This window comes from Onychostoma macrolepis, chromosome 07 (assembly GCF_012432095.1).
Source record: "Onychostoma macrolepis isolate SWU-2019 chromosome 07, ASM1243209v1, whole genome shotgun sequence".
Classification (NCBI taxonomy): domain Eukaryota; kingdom Metazoa; phylum Chordata; class Actinopteri; order Cypriniformes; family Cyprinidae; genus Onychostoma; species Onychostoma macrolepis.
Window position 1 is genome coordinate 17,809,128 of NC_081161.1, and position 22,340 is coordinate 17,831,467.

A 22,340-nucleotide genomic window follows, 5' to 3' on the forward strand; every position below is an offset into this window, starting at 1 on the left:
AATTTCAGTTCAACTTCCTGTGCCAGTTTTAAAATAAAATGTGCTGTAGTGTTTGAAGCTCACCGTAGGTCTCAATGTGGTTACAGCAGCGCTCTACCACTCGGGGAACTTGTCTGTAGATGGGATTGAGACTGAGTTTGGCCTGTGTGCGACCAGCAGCCTTTTTCAACTCCAGCTCATTAGGGTGAGAGAGCTGCAGAGCTTCAAGTAGTCTGGACTGACTCTCAACCATATCAGAGATGGAGTCCACAGACATCCCTCCCTGACAGAGAGACATAAAAGATAGTTTAGATAGGACGGGATAGTCAATAGTCACTGATGAATGAAGGTTTTTGGCGTACGTAAGCTTAAACGATAGACAACATCAATTTCAGTGGAAGCCTGTTCCCGATTACAATTAATTACTAAAATAGATAAACACCTAAAAGACTTTCACACCGGTCAGAAAAAAGCTCAAAGCCAGTGAGAAAAAACCTGAACAAAATAAATCTATTTATGCTATCTATGTGTGCAAAAGAAATGTAAACAGATTTCCATGAAAGCTTTTCAGATGTCAACACGATGACTGAATAACCCAGTAATCTGTTCTCTTTCTCTCTCCATGTTTGGGCGGAGAGAATGGAGAGTTTGATTTGGCAAAGACACACACGTAAATCTCATTCCCTCTTGCTGATATGTAGCCACCCATAGAGATGTTGTCTCCAGTCACACTGAGAGAGGTATGGAAATCACCCATACGGCATCAAACAATAACCTGAGCCACGCTGACTGCTGCTGCTGCAGGCTGACTCAGTAATAACTAACAAACCGTTATTACAATAGAGATTGTTTCAAAGCAGCTGTCCAGTAATGTATACAATGTAAATGTTGTAAAGTTCAAGTATAAAACCCCTTCAATTTCAGCTATAAGCAGTTCTACAGAAGACAATAGTGTCATTATTTCAGCTTAATTCAGTTTAATGTTGAGTCAGTTCTGTTCAGTGACAGTGTCAGTGTTGCAAAGTTAATAAAAAGTTTTTGCAGAAACAGACGTTTTGGTTTTGAATGATCATAATCTTTGCTAAACATTCCTCTTTTTAAAGCCTGCATGATCAGAAAACGATACAATATAAATGAATCGATTGTTCATTTTAATGACATTTTTCATTTTAATATTTTAATTAAAATGAATTAGAATAGTATATTTTATTTATTTTAAATATTTAAATATTAATTGAAATTCTTAAAATTAAATTTGTACCATTATAACTTCTTTTCAGAGTATATACGTCTGTTTTACAAAAAACAAGGAATAACTGATTTTTTGACTTCATACTCCATAAAGGGTTTCTGACTTTTTTTGTATTTCTGAATCAAGTTTATTCCTGACAGAGTAAATAAGATCAGTTCAGTGAATTTTGGTTTAGAAGCCTCAGCCAGGAGTTTATCTGTGAGATGTACCATATCAGCACTTGACCGTGGGGAATTATTTGAATGAAATGATGCCAGGTTACTGATAGCAATGAGTTTTTATTGGCTCTGGTTTATATTTTCGTAGATAGCGTCCTCTTCTTTTATTTACTCACGTATGAGATGTCTCTCAAAGCAACAGCCCACACTTAACTGTGTTGTCATGTATGCTGTCAGGCCTAACGTAATGCACGTAATGAATTGCAGATGTTTTTTTGGGTTAGACGTTCAACATGTCCTGGGTTCCGTGTTTTAATAATCAGCTCCTGATTACTAGATCAAAAGACCATAATCATCTTAAACATACATACCGCAGCTTTCAGAAGACCGTACTTGTTGATGAGGATGTTGGTATAGTTTTAAAGATAATGTGAACTCACCCGTCTGTGTGTGCGTGAGGTGTTGTCCATGAACACTGATGAGGGAGGTTTGCTGTGGGCCTCTAGTGCTGGCGAGGAGGCAGCATCAGGTGATAAGGCTGTTTTGCCCAGCGGCCGGTTTCCATTGTGCTGCCATTTCTCGGCACGGAAGTGAAGAACACTGGCCTCCAGGTCCAGACAGTCCCGTCGGCTCTCTTTCAGGGCATCCTGCCTTTGCTTGTATGCCCGGTCGTTTGCGATTACCTGCGCGAGCGGGATACCGAATGCTTTGGGCGCAGACTCTGTGGAAGAATCCAAACAGTTAACAAACAAATGACTTTAGGCTTATGGACTATTTAATTCCTTTTAATCATATAGGTAGATTTTGATATTTAGTGTCCATAGTTTCCAAAGCTTATATGTCACTTACAGTGCATGTCAACTTTTTGGACTAGTTTTACACTACATTTCAGGAAGGGAGTGTGTGAAACATGTCAAAATTATTCTTTATTTCAGTAAACAGTGACTCTGCATATAATATCAAATGTCATCACAAAAACCTCAAACTCATTATCAGCCCACAAGTCCATTTTGACATTTTGCATCATAACTTGTCTTCTTTCAGACTAGTGAAAAAGAAAAACATCCAAAATACACATTTTATTGTTTATTTTATTACACTTTATCTATTTGCGTATGTAGATTTAAATTAAAATACGTATCTTTAAAAGCAGTTTTCTCAAAATGAGTTATTTTCTCCTACACTTACATATACTAAACGTCCTGGTTTTATTATACAATTTTACTAACAATTGTCTAAATATACTGTGATTAATCAACAGGGAAAGTGTAGTGATATCTATTTTTTTTTTTTACCGTATTCACTTGTAATATGAAGAGACTTGGGGCCAGATCAAATTAGTGTTAGAGAGTCATACAGGGGTGCGTTTCTCAAAACCATCGTTAGCTAACTATGGTCGTTATTTCCATTGAACTTGTAACGACAGAACTTGCGACTATAGTTGCTTTCGGGAAACGCACCCCAGGTCAAGAGTGATTAAATAATGACAGAATTTTCATGTTTACATGAACTGTCCTTAATTTTTCAATTTTAAGTGAATATTTGATTGTCTCCTGTGGCGTGTTTTTGTTTTTTAGATTGTAAATGCACCTCTAAGAACTATGGGTCACAAATCACGATGTCAATTTTTACATGACTTGAAAGTGTTATATAAAGACTATAATGTTTCAGACATATCTTCAGCTTTAATATGATCAGCATCTCAATGCACTCTTCCTGTGCTGTTCAGTAAGTGATCTCATGTGTAGCTTCTGTTTGCTTTTCTCGTGCAAAGGAGGAAAACATCTCTATCTGCCCACAGCGATTAAATCTAGAGAGCTCTGTTCTACATATGGCACATCAACATACTGCTTAAACTTATTTGGGAATGTAAATAAATAAATAAATATACATACATAAATACATACATAAAACAAAAAGTAACAAAAATATATATAAGCAACTTACAAGTTTGCCTCTCTTGTGGAGCTATAAGTAAGCCTCTTAGAGGGTTAACAGTTTACTTAATTAAATGATTTCAGAACTAATTAAAACATGAGATGTATTAGCACCTTAAAACTCTTCTACTGGATCGTGCATGCTTTACATCAAAGAAAGCTTTATTTAACATATTCTTCTAAAGCAGCTTAAAAGTAATTGAACTACAATTTATGTAGACGGAGAGGAACAAATACATGATGCATACGTAAAGCACACACTTTTAAATAGCATCTTTAACACCCTAACAGGACTACACTGAGGTTACGTCTAATCTGTTTTGGCTGTCAAAGTAACACAAAAGCAAAGCAATCTTGTTGTCCTCTCTCCTCCTTCCCCTCCTCACAATCCCGCCTCTCCTGTCTCTGCCCCAGGGCTTTAAGGTCTAGTGGCGGGTCAGGTTAGTCTGGTCCACTAGCTGCTAGTCCTCCGATAAGCTGGATGGATATGGGGATTGAGTCTTCTTTAAATAAATTCCTCCCTCTACCCAATCACCATCCACCCCTAGTCCTTCATTCAGCCCTCCCCGCCCGCTACCTTGAGCTGACGCACAAGCGCCAGACTGTGGTTGCAGGTGGCAGGCGTTTGGCTGAACTCCAGGAACATGGCCAAACAAATCCGACTGACTCAGGAATCAGTGCTGCTTTAGCTCCGGCAACTTTCAGAGCAGCTCTGAGATCAGTCTGAGCTCTTAGAGCAAAGTTAAATACTGATTCAGCACTAATGAGTTTATTATTATTTAAATGACCATTATTATTCAAATTATTGAAACTCTCATAGAGTGTTAGTAGACTGGTAGGGTTAGGCTTAGAATAAGTTGACATATACTTGCAAAGTTACTTATAGTCAGTAGAATGTATGTTGGGACGCCATCACAATAAAGAGTTAGCAGATATTAATCAGACAGCCTACTAATACTCTAATGAGAGTTTGTTGACATGTAGGTGCAAACTTATTGTCGGACCATCAAAATAAAGTGTCCAATATTATAGTGTAGTAAACATATACTACTGAGCAAAAGTTTGGTGTCAGTAAGATTTATAATTATTATTACTTATTTGTAGAAAGAAATTGATGCTTTTATTCAGGATGCATTAAATTGATTAAAAGTAAGAGTAAAGTCTTTTTGGAATTTCTATGCATCAAAGAATCCTGAAAAAATGCATCATGGTTTCCTCAAAAAAAATTAAGCTTTGTTTTCAACATTGATAATAATAAGAAATGTGCATATTATAATCTGCATATTAAAATTATTTCTGTAGGGTCATGGAGACTGGAGAAATTGATGCTGAAAATTCAGCTTTGCCATCACAGGAATAATTTGCATTTAAAAATAAATCTAAAGAGGAAACTATTTGTATTTTTCTTTCACAACATTACTGTTTTACTATATTTTTTTTTTGGAATAAATGCAGCCTTGGTAACCATAATAAACTTCTTTCAAAAACAGTAAGAAATTGTACCATCCCTAAAATTTTGAACGGTGAAGTAACCAAAAATAAATGTGTAAATAAAACTCTAAAATACAGTTAAATCAAAACAAGTCTTAAGTCTTTGTTGAGTATCCTCACACATACTGGTTCTACTGTTTATACATTATACAGTGTGAAGGAATGGTTTGAGAATCGTTTAGATTGTATCAGTATGTTAGTCATAGCCAGTATTTTAGCCTCAAAAAGATAAAAACAAAGATGAATACACAACACACAGAAAACATGCATTCGCAGGGATGTACAGACTGCAAAGAAGCAAAGCTACATGGGATGTAAAATTGTCTTGCGTCTTAAAGTCTTAAAGCTTTGTGTCTTAAAGGCCTATGGGAGATTTGCAAGAACTGTGACACACCAAACAGCCCTGGCAACCAGAGTCAGAGGATCCACTGAGCGAACAGCCGTTTATAAGTCTCTGTCCCCCATCACTGTCCACCACCATCACCAAAGAATGGCGATTAGTAGAACAGTAGCAATGGTTCAACAATGACGTCATGAAGACAGAGTTACATAAGTTGACATCTGGATGAAATTTGAAATTAAGTTTCATTATCATTTGTTTGTATTTTAAAATAATCTAAAAGAGAATACTTGAAGACCTGGCATTTAAGTACATATGTCTCATTGGTTGTTTGTTAAACAAAGATTACAAGACTGCATGAGCTCAGGAATGCTGCCTGACAAACACAGGGCATTTAAAGACAATCCAATTCATCGCTCTCAACCCATTTTACTTTCATAATGTGACATTAGTTAAAAGTAAAACAGGATATTCAACAACAAAAAAAAGTAGGGTGGAAGTAGAACTTGATTTTATCTATCTTGAGAAGTGACAATAATGTAGAATGGAACCAGACTAGTTTGCTAATGCAGTCCCATAGCTACATGGCTGATGGTGGACCTTGGCAAAATGGAAAGGTACTTCAGAGGAAGATCAAGTTATTCAAGTTATTCATTTTATTTAATTAAAAAAACAATTACAAAGACAACTATATATTTTTTTTATTTAATTTTTGTGAAACTTTACTATGTTTAAACCCAGGGACGGATTTAGTGAATTGGGGGTCCCAGGCAAATATAGGAATGGGGCCCTATACATTTGCACACATTTACCTAGATCAACCTTGAGGTTCCTTTTTTGTCGTGATGCTTACTGCTGCACAATGGAGCCCCATAGTTGTGTCCAATGTTTCTACGTTTTTCAATGGGATTCTTTCATTTACATTTACATTTATTCATTTAGCAGACTATTTTATTCTTTCATGTTGTAGACCACGAAATAGCAATTTACTGTTGAGATACAAGTTTTCACAAAAAACTAAATAAATTATAAAATGATTAACCTCACAACTGAACCTTTAAACCATTTTTTTTTTTAAGAAAAGGGATGAGTCAGAAGTATAAATTATTATATTATTTAAAACTGGTTTATCTGGGTGGATTTTCGCATTGGTCTGAACAAAAACTGCAGACTGGATTATTGAAAATGTACATTTCGGCCCCGTTTACACTAGTGCGTTTTCGTTTTAAAACGCATAACTTTTGCTACGGATACGCCTATCGTTTATACTACTCCGGCGTTTTCGAGGTCGATAACGGAGACTTTTGAAAACGCTGCAGACCCCGTTTTAGTTTGAAAACTCCGGGGTTGCGTTTCAGTGTAAACGGACCAAAACGGAGACTTTTGAAAACGATGGCGTGGTTGCCCACATTCTCTCTGCATATCCTTGACGACCATGTAAACAATAACAGAACGCTCTGTATTGTACCCATAGATATGTACGGTAGATCCCCCATTCGACCGCTCTAAGCATGCAGACGAGTCTGCGATCTAAATAATAGGGATCTACCTATACATATCTATGGTTGTACCTGCATGAATGGTCACGAGGCATGCGTTTTCGGTTGTGTAGTGTAAACGGAGATCGTTTCTGAAATGCAGCAGAAACGCCAGTGTAAACGCTGATCGTTTTCATTCTAAAACGCCGTTTTAAAACTGGCCTTATTCTCTGCCAGTAGGAGGTGCTTTTGGAATGACAGAAATATAGCGGTTTCCCCGGTAACGGCTGTAAACAAAGCAGCGCTCAGCTCATAAATGATACTTTATCAGGTAAAATGAAAATGCCATCAAAATGTTTCTGAAGACAATCAGTTCCCTTCAGAGGTTCATTCTTATAAAAACTTGAATTAGTGAGAATGAGAAAAGTGTGAATATAGCCTATACTGATGAGGAAAGTCCACTGATGAGTTACCAGCGTAAGCCTACATTTAATTTCAGTCATTTTAACTTAGGGCTGTCAATCGATTAAAATATTTAATCGTGATTAATCACATGATTGTCATGAGTTAACTCACGAATAATCACAACTTAATCGTACATTTTTATATGTTCTAAATGTACCTTAAATTAATACTTTTCAAGTTTTTAATACTCTAATCAACATGAGCATGGACAAATATGGATGCTTTATGCAATATATGTTTATTATTAGTGAAACCATAGTTAACATAGAGCATGAAGAGTGTTTCAAAGGTCATAGATGTTTTTCAAAGATGTGTGTCTATTAGACACATGAAAAAAAAAAAAGAACAGAAATACCAGGTTCCTATTACTTCTCTTTCTTTGCGCTGAGTAATTCACTTACACAAACCTGTTTACGTTTTCGCACGACAGGGCAGCTCACTTCTTCTGAACATGCAAAATGTACATTTATTATTTATTATTACATTTGTTTGCCTCTGTGCCACATACTGTATTTTGATGCAGCAAAATTCTCAATAAACCTGTTTTCATTAATATATTTTACTGTTTCTGTTGTCAGACAATGGGATGAATATGAAATAGTGACTGAAACGCGACCCATTAAGACACCAGCTCTCCCTTGCAAGATGTTAATCTGCACAAAAATCCTGATTTATAATCCAGCCGTCGTCTGATAAAATCAAATAGGCTACACATAAGATAAAGACCATAGCTGTGCTGTGATTTCGGCTATACTTGCATGTAAAATTAGAGAGGCAACATATCTGTGTTTTAACTGAAAGCGCAGCTCCTTTCAGCTGCTCGCTGAACAGAGCAGACGCAGAGAGAGAGGTGTGCGCGCGCTGGGAAAGAGAGACCTCGCACTCATGCGGCAGATGCATAATATTTTCATTTTCTACAAGCAGGATACACAAGAAGCATGTTCAACTCGGACACGCAGACGGTTGTTGTGATAATAAACATGTAAACAGAAACCGTTCGCGTGTCCGTGCTTAATGCACATCTCATATATGAAAAGCATTTTAGGGGGCCCTTGGCCTCTGGGTGCCCAAGGCAGTCGCCTACCTTTACCTAATGGGTAAGTTAGCCCCTGTTTAAACTATTGCCTTTCTAGTTGTCACGAATCTGGTCTGTGGACTTCCATCTCATTGCCATCAGAGCTCGCCCCTTTCATCATATTGACTCTCACACCACACAGACCTTTTCATGTTACCTTGGACTGCATTTCCCATCATCCATTTCACTGATTGCACACAGCTGTAGCCAATCACACACACACACTATATTACACCCACTCAGAGCCTTCTCAAACTGTCGAGTATTTTTTTAGCATTTATCACTGTGTCAGCGATAGCTACTTTACAGAGTTATCCCGAGTTTCCTGAGTCTAGTTTAGCCTTGTTCATAGTCTGTTTTCCTGTGTTCTGATTCTCGCCTGAGTATTTCGGATTACCCCTTTCGTCTTGCCTTTCGGACTCTGTTTGCTCCTGCCTGGACTATTGCTGTGTACCTGGATTATCTCTCTTTGCCTTGCCCTGCTGTTTGCTGGAGAATGATCACGTCTGTCATTGGACTACTCTTGTGTTTTGCCCACGCCATACCTGTTTGCTGGTGTTTCGACCCTGCCTGTGTTTTTGACCACGTCTTGTAATAAAAAGCTCTGCAAATGGATCTGACCGTCTCTTCACCTGTTCACTCCGTAACACTAGTCATTAACATAAGATCTAAAGATATGTGAAAATTGAAATTAAAACATCTCTTACCTCGCTCTTTCTTTTCTTTTGAGAAGGAGTCAAACTTTCTCCGTAAAGATTTCCTCCTCTTACGAATCTCTGGAGAACAAAACAAAACAGGATTATGGTTGCTTTTGTGTATAGATCTATAAAATAAATATACATATATAATGACACAAAATATAAATTCTAAAAATGTTACTAAATTTGACTATGCACCAATGTTCAAAAGTTTGGGGTTGCGGAAGTTGAATTGATATATGTCCGCATTCTGGTTTGTATATTGTAAAAAAAAAAAAAAAAAAGGTTGGGGTTTGTTTTTAGTTTTTTTAGTTTTTGAAAGTCCTTTGTGCTCACCAAAGCAAGTCAAATAGTGATACTGTCAACTGTTATTACAATTTAAAATAACTGTTTTCTATTTGTAAAATTTTTCACTGAATGCAGTGTCATATAATCCTTCAGAAATCATTCTAGTATGCTGATTTTATGCTCAAGAAACATTTATTATTATTATCATTGTTGAAAACTGCTGTGCTGCTTAATATATTTTGTGGAAACCATGATGCATTTTCTCAGGATTCTTTGATGAATAGGAAGTTCAATGTACAGCATTTATTTTTAAACTGATTTTTGTAACATTTTAAATGTTTTCACTGTAACTTGTCAAATAAAAGTATTAATTTCTTTAAAAAATAATAACTCAAACTTTTAAACAGTATTAAATAAAAATGTAAATCTAATGCTTACAACACATAAAATAGGTATTGGCACATAACACAAACACCTAAACAGATGCATGTAACAACAAGTCTTCCTTTCCCAAAAATAAACTGTTCCGTTTAGATGGCTGATAGTGAAGTGAAACCTCTTAAGCACCAAGCATGGGCACAGAGCTGCCAAAACAAACACTATATAAAACCTATACTAGTGAAAGCTGTGAGTAAGACAAAATCAGAAGCAGAAGCATTTCCTTATAGATAAACAGCCACAATTATCCTTCATTTTTGCTATAGAGAAAGAGTATTCTTTCCAAATTTGGAGCTGAAAATTAGTATAGCTAAACTAAAATACCTTTTGTCTGTGTGTTTTCATAACTCTGAATTACTCTGTCTATACGGCCCTCAGGAGAACAGTAAAGAAAAGTGATGAATAGCTGTTCCCGTTACTAGGTTAAAACTTCCCCCACAGCGCTGCGACACTTTAAACTCAAACCAATAGACGTGTTTACACTCAAACCTCTTCCTGTCTGTAAATTCTGATGAGTCGGTTCCATTTTGTTATGCCTTCAACTTACAGATATACTTTTACTAATTTGAATCAGAAGAGGTCTGAGTTATTGAGCTGAGGGGAAAAAGGTTTAGAAGATGCTCTGTTGAGATGTCCAGAGAGATAGAGAAAACCAAAGGGGTTTTAGCACATGCAGAGGGGCTTTAGGTGGGGTCATATTCCCATGACTGCAGGAAATGAGAGTTTATTTCTATGGCAACTGCCCCCAACCCTCCCCACACGCCAAGACATCATGGGCTTAAGCCCCCATCAGCTCCCATCAGAGAGAGGATGATTAGGGGAATGAACAGAGAGCATGCTGAGATATTAGCCTGACTCAGGATAAATAATCTCTTCGGGCCAATGCAGAGATTGAAAACAAAATAAAGGAGCCACTTTTATAAAGCAAGAGACTAAAACAAAACAAAGGCAACAAAACAACAGCCCCAGGCTGCATACAGCTAGAGTTTACAAAGATTAGGAACCACAATATTACAGACAAAATGCACAAAGTTTACAGTACTTAACTTTCAAATAACCACAAACAAACCAGAAAATAACCAAAGCCAAACAGAGAGGTCAGTCACTCATGACATGCTTTCTGAATTCGCTTAAGTGCATTTCACAAAGTTTAATTTAACTCTCCAAAGGACATTCATCTTCCCCAAAAATAGCTGCCAAACAAGTTGATGACAATTCCAAGAGGAACGGCTGAATAAACCACCAGGCTCAATCTGACAGATTTCTCCTTTGGGAGGAAAATGTTCCGTAAATATTCCCATAAATTGTGGTGGCTGCTTCCCCATGGGTCAGCTAAAGTGCCGGCTGAGGTCTTCTCCCGTTGAAAACTCCACTATAGAGAACAGAGGATGACCTTCTCTGATCTGACCATGTGGAGCTGCTTGTACGTGCTGGGAATACCACTTCCCATAAAACAATGTGGTTTTCCATGGTGGGACATAAGGGGACTCACATGATAACATGTGATAATCCCATCTCACATTATCAAATAATAAACAGGGGTGGTTTTGTTAATTGTTAATGTTTATTTAATATTGATTGTGAACTCTCCAACATACTGATTTAGCTTCACGACCTAAAGGCTACTCAACAGTACCAAATATCAAAATGTAATATGAAATGTATAAGTCTAATGAGCTGCAAAGGCTCAATATTACGAATGAATGACAAATTTATAATTGCATAAACGTCAACAGAAGGCAAACACATGGAACAAATACTAGGCTTATTTTTCACACAGTTTTGTTCTTGGATTTCAGGGATAAGGACATGTCACGCAATCTGTTCATGTTGGCGTTTGCCTAATTTGGCAGCTTCCACAAAGTGACAGATGAATTTGTTTTAAAATACCTTGACTGGAGACACAGTCTTTGGCATCAACAACAAAAGATATGTCTATAATAGACAGAGATAAGTCTGTTTATAACTATACAAGATAATATGGTTGATTACATTTTATTAATTGGATTCAGAGATTTTTTTCCCCCTTTGTTGTCTATGACGAAGTGACCTGGAACCTATTTTTGGGTCATGACCCCAACACTGGCGTGCAACAATTCAGATGTTCTGTTGGTACGACATGCTGTACTCCATCTCACAAATCTCACTGTCACCTCTCAGAAGTCTTATCTGTTAGATTTACTATCGGAAATCCCTCTGAATTGACTGTGATGTGATATTTGCATGGATTTCTTGGGAATTTGATAAGCATCTGTCTGAAATAATGATATCTAGACTGTGACTAGATATGATTGTTATATGTAAAGCGATTCATCACTTAGTATTTAAATCTACGCACTACGTCTGTCATGCATGATTACCAGTCATCACAAAACAAGATATTTCAACACGAATGTGTACCTCTAGGTATGCTGATCTTAAAGTCCAGGTCTCTTCTTTCCAAGTGGTAAAGGGCCACCTCCTGCAGACGTGCTCTTTCCAGCTCTGAGAGGCTTTGGATGGAAACCGGCTGAAGCCTCACGCTCTGCCCCAGCATGGTGGCCCACGTATGGTCACCCTGAGAAAGAGAAAGACAGAAAAAGAAAGCAGAAGTGAAACAGTGAACACATTACTTTCAGTCTCAGCAGGCCTTTTTGCAGAGTTTGGTTGCGGACCAGCTCGAGCACACCTGGTTATGATTTTAAAGGGAAGCTGATTCATGTGTGTTTGATCAGAGTTGGAATTCTGCACCAAGGCGTATCGCCAAGAGCAGGATTTACCCTGCTGAAATTGATATACTGCAGTTAAAGTGCTTTTGCACACCTCTTACAAACCTCTTACAAAAGCTGGGGTTAAAATCTGTGAAATCACTCACAACAGTCCTTAAGAGAGATTTTTAGACATTCATAATTTTAGATATTTCTCCCTAATAGGAACACTTCTGGGTAAATACGCCCTAAAAGGCCCTGTCTGGGTTACTAAAAACACAAAAAGCCTAAAGGTCTCAGTACTTAAAACATGCTATATGAGAAAAACACTTTTTGAGCTTCTCTATTTAATTTGGATTCAAGGACAGCTACTTTTAGACTTGGCAGCAGCACTGTATTGGGTAAACATACAATAGCTAGTGGCCATTTTTTGACCTAATGTAATTCCTCTGACAGCATACATCCTGTGTGTAGTCATATGTGTTGGCACATCTGATGCGATGACAACGAGGAGAACCAAAAGCCAAAACAGTTACTGAAAGGAAATTTGCTTCTGATCAACCTCAATGCTTATTTGAATACTGCTAGAAAAGCATCAGAATATAATGTCTTGTCCTCTTTAACTCAAAGATATCATCCTGAAAGTGTACATATCCAATTTTAATGTATCACGTTTTAAAGTACACTTGAAAATGAAATTTCTGTCATTAATTACTCACCCTCATATCGTTTCAAACGCGTAAGACCTTTGTTCGTCTTCTGAACACAAATTAAGATATTTTTGATTAAATCCAAGAGCTTTCTGTCCCTGCACGTTCAAGGCCCAGAAATGTAGTAAGGACATCATTGAAATAGTCCATGTGACATCAGTGATTCAACTTTTTAATTTTATGAAGCTATGAGAATACAACAATTTTATTCAACAATTTCTTCTCTTCTGTGTCAGAATTCAATGTGCGTTCACGACAATACCACAATGCATATGTGTGTGTTCCTTTCTTTGCAAACAAGCTGCAGCTTCTGGGCCTTGAACGTGGTAGTTGCATTGCTGTTTATGGATGGTCAGAAAGCTCTCGGATTTCATCAAAAATATCTTAATTTGGTTTCCGAAGACGAATGAGGGTCTTACAGGTTTGAAACGATATGAGGGTGAGTAATTAATGACAGAATTTTCATTTTTGGGTGAACCATCCCTTTAAATTGAGTTGTTAGAAAACCTTGAAACTATGCCTCCAAAAAAAATTAAGAAGTGAGCAAATTACATAAGGCCTGATTCTGTGGTTGTAAAGCCCCGGTCTTTCACTGTTTAAACAAATGTGTGTGTTGTCATCTTACTAGGGTTTAATTGAAAGCAGGAGTGTGTCTGTAATCTGTTTCCTTGTGTCCATGTGGAAGGTCACTTTCCACTCAAGTTGTGGTCAAGCAAGATGCCAACCAGTGTCAAATAAAGGATAGAGGTCACAGGTTGTGCTCTGTTTATTTGGTTGATAATAGAGATCAGTGAAAACAACATGAGATCCATCAAACACCTTGCTGATACCAGTATTTCATATGTATGTAGAAACTGGTATTACTGAGAGCATCTCTTTATGCTATGCATTCTGAGCTATCATTGTAAACTCAAACATCAAGGAGGATTTTTTTTTTTTTTTTTTTATAATGGAACTGTAAACATCCCTTATCTTTTGCAGGCTCATTGAGATATAAGTGATGTACTTACAAGAAAAACACATCATAAAAACTACTGTGGCTGAGCAACATTAGTATCATGCGATTTCAGGGCGGGAGGATGAGAGAGGCCTCAGGGCAATTCAAGCCACAAAGTCCTTTTCCTATTCCCCTCCTCCCTAACTCTGTTTCATATGCCCTTCTCTTTCTCAAATACACTGCCCCTTCTTTTAAAACAAAAAAGTGAAGGTCAGGAACGAAGGGAAGAGCAAAACACAAACACATGTAGCATTACGCCATACTTCAAAGCCCACTGAAACCCAAAGCACCATCATTCATCAGGAGTATTGTGCTCATTTACTGGACACAAAGGCTTTTGTGAGAAACACTTGCCTTCATAAAACCAAACAGACATAAAAAACGCAACACACTATATCCTATATGACGTATCAGGACTCTTGGGTAATTTCTCAAATTATGAAGAAAAGGCATTTTTAATGTACTTGTGTTATGATTCATGCAAAATAAATACATGCTGGTAAAGACCATGATCGTTCATTTAATCAGCTAATTTTAGAGTAAAAATGCTGGGTTACATTTTTAAATTAAATTTTTAATCCAATAGTTGGGTTCCTCCATATTTTACCCAAACCAATTACAAAATCCCTCTAAAATGTTCAGCAGAGGGTGTTTGTAAAATATATCCAGTACAAAAACTCTAACCCCCAATAATCAAATCCTACTAACCCAAGCACATCTTGACCAGACATTTTTGAGAATGAGACAAGACTGTATGTGGGAAGCTCCATGAGTCCATGAAAAGATAAACACCTAAATAATACATATACACATATTTACACAAGACCAGGGGCCTGTTCCATAAAAGACGCTAAGAAAAGCGGGGATTAAAGTCCAAAACCTGACTTGAAATAACCTAACAAATCAATCGGGACTAAAGCGGTTTCATAAACGACAATTTAAATTCACGCAATCTCACTAATTCGAGCCAGGTTCAGTGAGTCAGGATAATTTGATGTACATGCTTATTCATGGATCAAATCGATCCACCATGGCAAACAGCGAATATTTGTGTTTAATGCATTTGAGACGTTATGTTTTCCTCGGTGCATAACTGACACGTTACAGGTATATTTTTCATCTGTAAATGTTAGAAAGTCATGCAAATATATCCATTTTGCTGTCAGGAGTGGGCGAGACTTACGTGAGTGAACGAGCGCTGCTGAGCGCATGCGCGCTACACAGACGGAGCAGAATAGAATAATAGCGCAAGAATTCCGAATACAATATACATTCTGCTAAAATATTTGTTGTTGGAAATTAAATGTGACGCATAGAATTTTAATCCTACTTATAAGTGTATTTTTTTATGATAGCAGTAACTGTAAATCAAATGTAAGATGGCTAATACAGCCATACTAGCTCAAATGAGTTAAATGTGTGTTCCTCTTATCAGTTAAATGTAGTCTGATTTCTATTATTTATTTTAATTTTTAATTCAGTGATTTTAACTTTTGATTTAGTGTTTTTAATGCTTTAAAGAGCCATTTTAGATTGCAATGTTTTAATGTTCTAATAACCATAAAAGGTGCAGCTGTCATAAATGGTCATAAATGGCTGCATGGCTAGAAACTGAAAGCTGATCAACTAAACGCGCAAGTAGCAACTATGTTAAAATGTCATTAGCCTATTTTGGGCACAATACATTAAATACAGTTGGTTGTAACCTATTTTTTATTTATTTGATTATTTAAGGTGTATTTTCTGTATAGGCTACTTTTATTTTTGGACTAATAATAAAGTCAACTAATTGTATGTGCATTCCTATTGGTCAGTGTTAGAGGAGCTCAGCTTAGTCGGACAGTTAGCCTGCTCCTGACCAGGTTAGTTTGCCAGCATAAGTTGCCACAGTGACTGAGCTTGAGCTATGGTAATTTTGCTTTCAGAAACCAAATCAAATGAAAATAAGTCAGAATTACTGAAATAAGCCTGGTTTATTTGGTAAACTTGTTTTATGGAACAGGCCCCAGTTCACAAGTTGGACAATGCAATAATCATGATTGTATGGAAGCCTATCTCCATAACATAATTAAAAAAAGGTAATTGTGATCTCATAATTGTGTATTTTTATGTTTTGGCAATTCTGAGCCATTTGGATCATCGTTGGTTATTACTGAGTGTATATTGTCCTGAAACAATGTTCTTCTAATATCAAATAGAAATTTATTTGACAGGGAACATGAAAATAACAGGCTGCCATGACTTCCATGTTTAAATCAGGTTCTTGTATTCATGTCTGAGACAACTAATCCAAGTGCAGACATACCTGAGTGCATGACAAGACCCAGACAAAAACATCAGAGGTCCATAAATATTGTTGCAAGACCACTCGAGTACTAGAACAGTAAAGTAAACAGTTTTGTGAAACAGCTTCACTTTGAAGTGATTTTCTTAGCCATCCAGAGCAAACAATAGCTTATTCCTTAAAAAGTCTTTCTCAGTCCATGCTTTTATTTCCCTTCAGAATTCTTGTCCGATTTCCACTTCATATACTTCTTGAGCCCTGACCATATTTGTCTGCTGATCCCTAAAACCTGGCTCATGGTCCCTCATGAGATTTTCGATATAAATACTTGTATTTAGAAACATGCTGATAGTTCCCAGATGCCCCTTTTAAATAATTTCCAAGTGCTTGTTTAAGAGTTCAGCCAGTAACAATCCTGGTGTTTCTATTGAAGGAACACAATCAGATAATTCTTGTGATGGTGACGAGTATGATATGCACATCAGCATGCACAAACTTCTATTGTGTATTCAGTCTCAACTACATCTGGTGAGCGTTTACATTAATGGCTTGTTTTGGTGCGCCTGGATGCATGTGAATGTGCATAAATGAGCACATAATAACGTGTGAGAAGCGTCCATACAATGGAAAGTTACAGAGAACCTCTCTATTCTTGAGCAACACACCAAATCCCAGTCTGATCTCTCTGCACATTTAGAGAACTGAAAGAAAAATGAGAGAAAATAAAATAGCAGCAGTCAGCCCTTCTGAATTATCCATTTAATCTATACTGTGTCAAATAACAAAAACAAAAGGCAAACACTATCTGATCTCACACTCAGAGTAGCTGCAAAACAATTAGACAACCTCAGACAGTCTTAGCATCAAAGGAAGCCAAAAGGTTTCGAACAAGGTCTCTTTTCATGCCTCAGACCGATTTAGGCTGGCAGCATCCCTCCATTGCATCCTGTTAAGTATATATCTTTTTCTAAAGGAAGTTCCGTCAGAGCAAGAATCTAAATTCATCATTCTGTGTGTAATGTTGTCTGGTGGCCTCATCAGTGGTTATATTCATGTACCTGATGGGATAAAGTCAACAAAGGAAAACTGAATCCTAAGGAATTTGAGGTCTGCTTTTTGTTTTAAGGCCATTGAAACTGACATGAAAAAATGTTAAACACCACTTCAGAGGAGGTAAAAAACTCATAAACAAGCACAATGCTCTTGTTTTAGTGGGCCTCAAAGAGACTGCTGTATCTCTGTTATGGTTTGTCGCCTATGCAAGGATGCCACAGAATCAAGCAAAAAAAGGTGTGAAAACAAGGCGAAATAGGAGTCAATGACAAAGTAGGTAGTCTGAGATCATAACAAATGATCTCAGACATTTTTGAAAATGATTTTTTACAAAAAAATTATGATTTAATCACAAGCGATGTACCCATCAAGTAAAAATAGCAAAATACTTTCCTCGAATAGCTTTGCACTTTAAGTGTACACGTTTTTAAAAAATTTTGAAGCAATCAAATAATTTTAACAAAAAATATTACATTTGCATTGTTAAATGTTTACTTTGAGTTACTCCATTCAACCTGAAAAAACATACTTTTTAATTAAAGTTTAAAAATCTGATAATAAAAAAAAAAAAAAACATAACGACCCTGAAATAGTCCACACACTGACTTTGAACTGTCAAAAAATAATAATATTAACTAATTAAATAATATATATAATATAATAATAATAATATAATTTATAATATATATTATTATTATTATTTTATTTCAATACATTAAATCAGCCATTACACCACCTACAGTAAGCAATTTTTATATTATTATTATTATGGTTGCACTTTATTTTGCAGTACATGTACTTACATGTACGTACGGTGTACCTACAATGTACTTACTTAAGAAAGTACCGGTAATATAAGGTAACTACATGGGTTAAGGTTAGGATTAGGGGTAGGTTCAGGGTTATTACCTAGCTATTGTAATTACTATAATAAGTACATAGTATGTACATGAGAAACAGGACTGTAAAATAAAGTGCTACCATTATTATTATATTTTAAGCACCACTAAAATATCCAAAATTGCTCTTAATTCAGAAACTGAAAACATATTTATAAGAGAAAAGAAAAAAAAGAATGTCATGTCACTAACCCTAATATACACTATAAATCCATATTCTTCTGCTGAACTCTTCAAGAAACAAGTACACATACACAACGGAAGGACTTTATATGTTTACCTAAAACAGTATGCAGTAGCTGAGCCACACTCACATAACAAACACAAAACACACTATACACCATCTCAAACAAACACATGTGGCAACACTATGAGGACACTCTTCCCCAAGCATATACTGTTTATCATTGCATTTACATATTCACTGAATATATTTTACACGTTCATTATAGTCTCATACTGCAGCCACAATCTCTGAAAAACTACCTCGCATCCAGACTCTCACACACACTTTTCACTCTACCTGCAGACTGGAAGACGGGCAGTGTGTCTGACAGAAACACACACTCTGTGAATAAGAGCAATCTCCTCAGACTCTTCAGACGGGTACAGCCAATCCGACCCGAGCATGAAACAGACAGACAGAAGCAGAGACGGATAAAGAGCGAGAGAGAGGTCTGTCCTCTCCATCTGCCATGTACTCATGTAAATCAGAGTGCAGCCCTGGGGTTGCCAAGAGCAAACTTCACATAAACACTCACTCAGTGACGTAGAGCAGAGGAGGAGGAGTCTGAAACCGATACAGCAGAGCTTTGAACTAGCTCCCTGTCAGACTGTCACTCATCAGCAGCATAACAAACACAAGAGACACGCTGTCCTCCCTTCTCACCTCCCACTGCAGGCTTTCTACTCCTTTTTCCTTCTCCGTGTATTCATAAGTTCATTCCTGTTGAAATCCTGTCCTCTTCAAAGAAATGAAAACAACAGTCAGGACAAAGGAAATATTGAAGAGCATGATAATGAGGAAAGAGAGAGACAGGGACAAGACGAAAGCAATTATAGTTGTGAGGGCTTCAGGGAGAAGGTAGAGTGATAAATCTCAAACACACACGAAACGTTCACAAACTAGCTACCTCGTGATGAGCACATACAAATAAATCTTGACCTTTCAACTCTGTGCTGACCTCACAGATCTCACACAGATTACACAGATTACACTTTTTCATGATAAACTTTCAGCAGAAGTCTTTGTGCTCAGTGTGTTCTAAACTGGGAATGCTGTGCATTGGAAAAGTTTAAAAGTCTGACACTACATTGAAATGTCAAATCTGGGTAAACATTACCATTCAAAAGTTTGGGGTAGATTAATTGAAAAAAGAAATAGTTTTCAGTTTTTATGTTTAAAGGCTTTAATGCTCTCCAAGGCAAAAATATCAAAAATATAGCAAACACAGTAATTTTGTGAAATATTTTTACAATTTAGAATAACTATTTTATATTTTGTAATATTTAAAAAATGTAATTTATTCCTGTGATGGCAAAGCTGAATTACTCCATTACTCCAGTCTTGAGTGTCACATGACCCTTCAGAAATCATTCATAAATGCCTATTTGCTGCTCAAGAAATATTTCAATGTTGAAAAAAAAGTTGTGCTGCTTAAAAGGTTTGTGAAAACTTTCATCCATTTTCTTCAAGATTTTTTGATGAATAGAATGTTTAAAAGAACAGCATTTATTTGAAACAGAAATATTTTGTAACATTATAAATGCATTTAAGGTCACTTTTTATGCATTATTTGATCCATCCTTGCTGAATAAATATTTGAATTTAATTTTAAAAAAGTTTGTTTCTATTAGTGCTGGGCAACGATTAATTGCGATTAATTGCATCCAAAATAAAAGTTTTTCTGTACATAATATATGTGTGTGTACTATAATTATTATGTATATATAAACACACACACATGCATATTTATATATATATTATATAAATTATATAAATATAAATATATACTTGTAAATATTTTCAAAATATATACTGCATGTGCATGTGTGTGTCTTTATACATGATAAATATACACAGTACACACACACATATATTTATTTTGGATGCGATTAATCGGCGCCCAGCACTAATTTCTATTAAAGCACAAAATGATTCTCAAATCATGATGGATAACATGATCATCAGGTCTTGCATAAACCTGTGGCGCTCATGTCAGCTCAAGTGCCAGGAGTGTCATGCACCAGTGTGTTTTGAAGGGGCACCTGTTGCAGTTCTGACTCACTTGCTCTAGGCGAGACATGACTTAACCCTAACACTATGTCAAAATTGAATAGTTCTATGCATGAATGTGGGAACAAAACAGTTAGCTTAGTAGTGTAGTTTTGTGCAGCTTGCAAAGAGACCTGGGTTAAAATCCTAAACTGATAATATAACTTTGCAATAAGCCATGCAGTTTGAATGAGCAAGGTGTGTCATTATGCATGCTGTAAAATTCTTACATAACTTAATTTGTAATTATTTGAATGACATCATTATTTCCACTAGTGGTGCCTGTGTGGGTGAGTGAGTGTATATTTGTGATGTTTGTTTGGTCAGTGGCTGACAGCTCAGCAAATGATCCTATTAGCGTACTTCTGTGCGGCTAGCTGACAGACTGACAGATTGAGCACATTAGCAAGGAGCTCCTGGATAGCGGCACCGTTAGTAGCATCCGGACTAGTCTTCATTCAAGCCACATTCACCTCGCGGAAGTATCCGACAAGCACAATGATAACACAATGATTTTAATAATCTAAATACCTTTTTCCACTATAAAGTACATTTTGTGTAAGGGAAAGTTTCCTTGGATCTTAAAGGCTCCAGATTGCAACAAAGAACCATTATATTTGATATTATATTAGTGTATACCATCTTTCTGGATTGATGTTCATTCAAAAGTTGCTGTGTATACTGATGGACATTTTACTAGCAACATATAAATCACCAAAAGTTCATTAGTAATCTAGATGTTGGCAGTGACAGATATATGGATGATATTTGTCTGTCTTCTGCTATGCCAACAAATAGCTTTTCTCCAGGTATCTAGGCCTCTTTGACCTAAAATAGCTACAATGCCACCATTAGTAGACATATTTTCTCAGGCTGATAAATGTGCGGCTCTGAATAATGCGTTTGGAATGTGGTTTGAGGCTGTATGCGGTATGTCTTGGATTTGCCATTAATTTACCATCTGCAGGGCTTGGATGTGCTTGAGCTCTCTGGAGATTCTTCCATCTCCATCATGGATGAAAATACAGTCCAGATGTCTTCATCACTTATACCATCCGTCCACAATCATACTGTTTTCACAACATCAGGACTGCCAAAAGAGCCTTCATCGCTTAAGAAGAAGCCTGCTGAACATAAACCCTTTTTGGCTGATTTTAGGGAGGACTGTGTAAGATTCAGAAACTATTCGTCCTCAATGACGTCCTTTAATAAGAAAACAGCAACATTTCATTTTGATTTGTGTTTATATATGAGATCTAATAAATCACTGGCAGGAACACACCATGAAAATCTTTGGGCTCTCATTCTCCCTGAAAAAAAAGTGATGACTGTCCCAATGGTTTTCCATGCACATGAGAATGTTCGTATCCGGCCATTAAAAGAGAAATGCCCCTCAGTTTCATCTGTTTGACCTCTGACCCTGACATCAAGGATGCTCTCTTCCTGTTTTGGCCGTAACATAGTGCTATTAGGTGTATATGATCATATGACCCTGATACAGGATGGACAGGAACAGGAACAGACCTGTCCCAAAAGAGCAGACAGGAGTAAAATCCAGCGTGTGCAGGTTTGATGCGGATGCTCAAGATGACGCAGGAAGAGTGACACATACTAAATTTATACTTTCCCATGATGTCTACAAAAAATCTGATTTATTTGAATTTACACACTCATCAGTTAATATTGGTAAATCAATGCATCATAAAGCTATTGGTTATAATGCCTGTGTTTCGTGTAATTAGTGGAAGCTGACTATAATTTAAAGCTATAGACTGCACTGCCCACTACAGGTCAACGTTGGCAAATTCTACAACACACAAACCATCAAAAATAAAT

The 22,340-nt window shown here is 36.7% G+C and overlaps 1 protein-coding gene across 4 annotated transcripts in view; it reads right to left on the bottom strand.

Moving 5' to 3' along the window:
• arhgap36 (Rho GTPase activating protein 36) overlaps nt 1–22,340 on the bottom strand; it is a 38,660-nt gene that overhangs the window by 8,242 nt on the left and 8,078 nt on the right. For 2 of the 4 annotated variants that reach the window (XR_009272221.1, XM_058783209.1), the window contains exons 2-5: nt 12,000–12,156; nt 8,883–8,951; nt 1,830–2,110; nt 64–262 (exon numbers count right to left, since the gene is read on the bottom strand). Coding sequence is in view for 3 of the 4 variants with exons in the window: in XM_058783209.1 (XP_058639192.1) it covers nt 64–262; nt 1,830–2,110; nt 8,883–8,951; nt 12,000–12,156 (706 nt within the window). In the remaining variant the exon portion in view is untranslated. Of the gene's footprint in view, nt 1–63; nt 263–1,829; nt 2,111–8,882; nt 8,952–11,999; nt 12,157–15,176; nt 15,279–18,752; nt 18,946–22,340 lie in introns of those variants that run through there. The other 2 variants (XM_058783210.1, XM_058783212.1) reach the window with 2 other exon arrangements.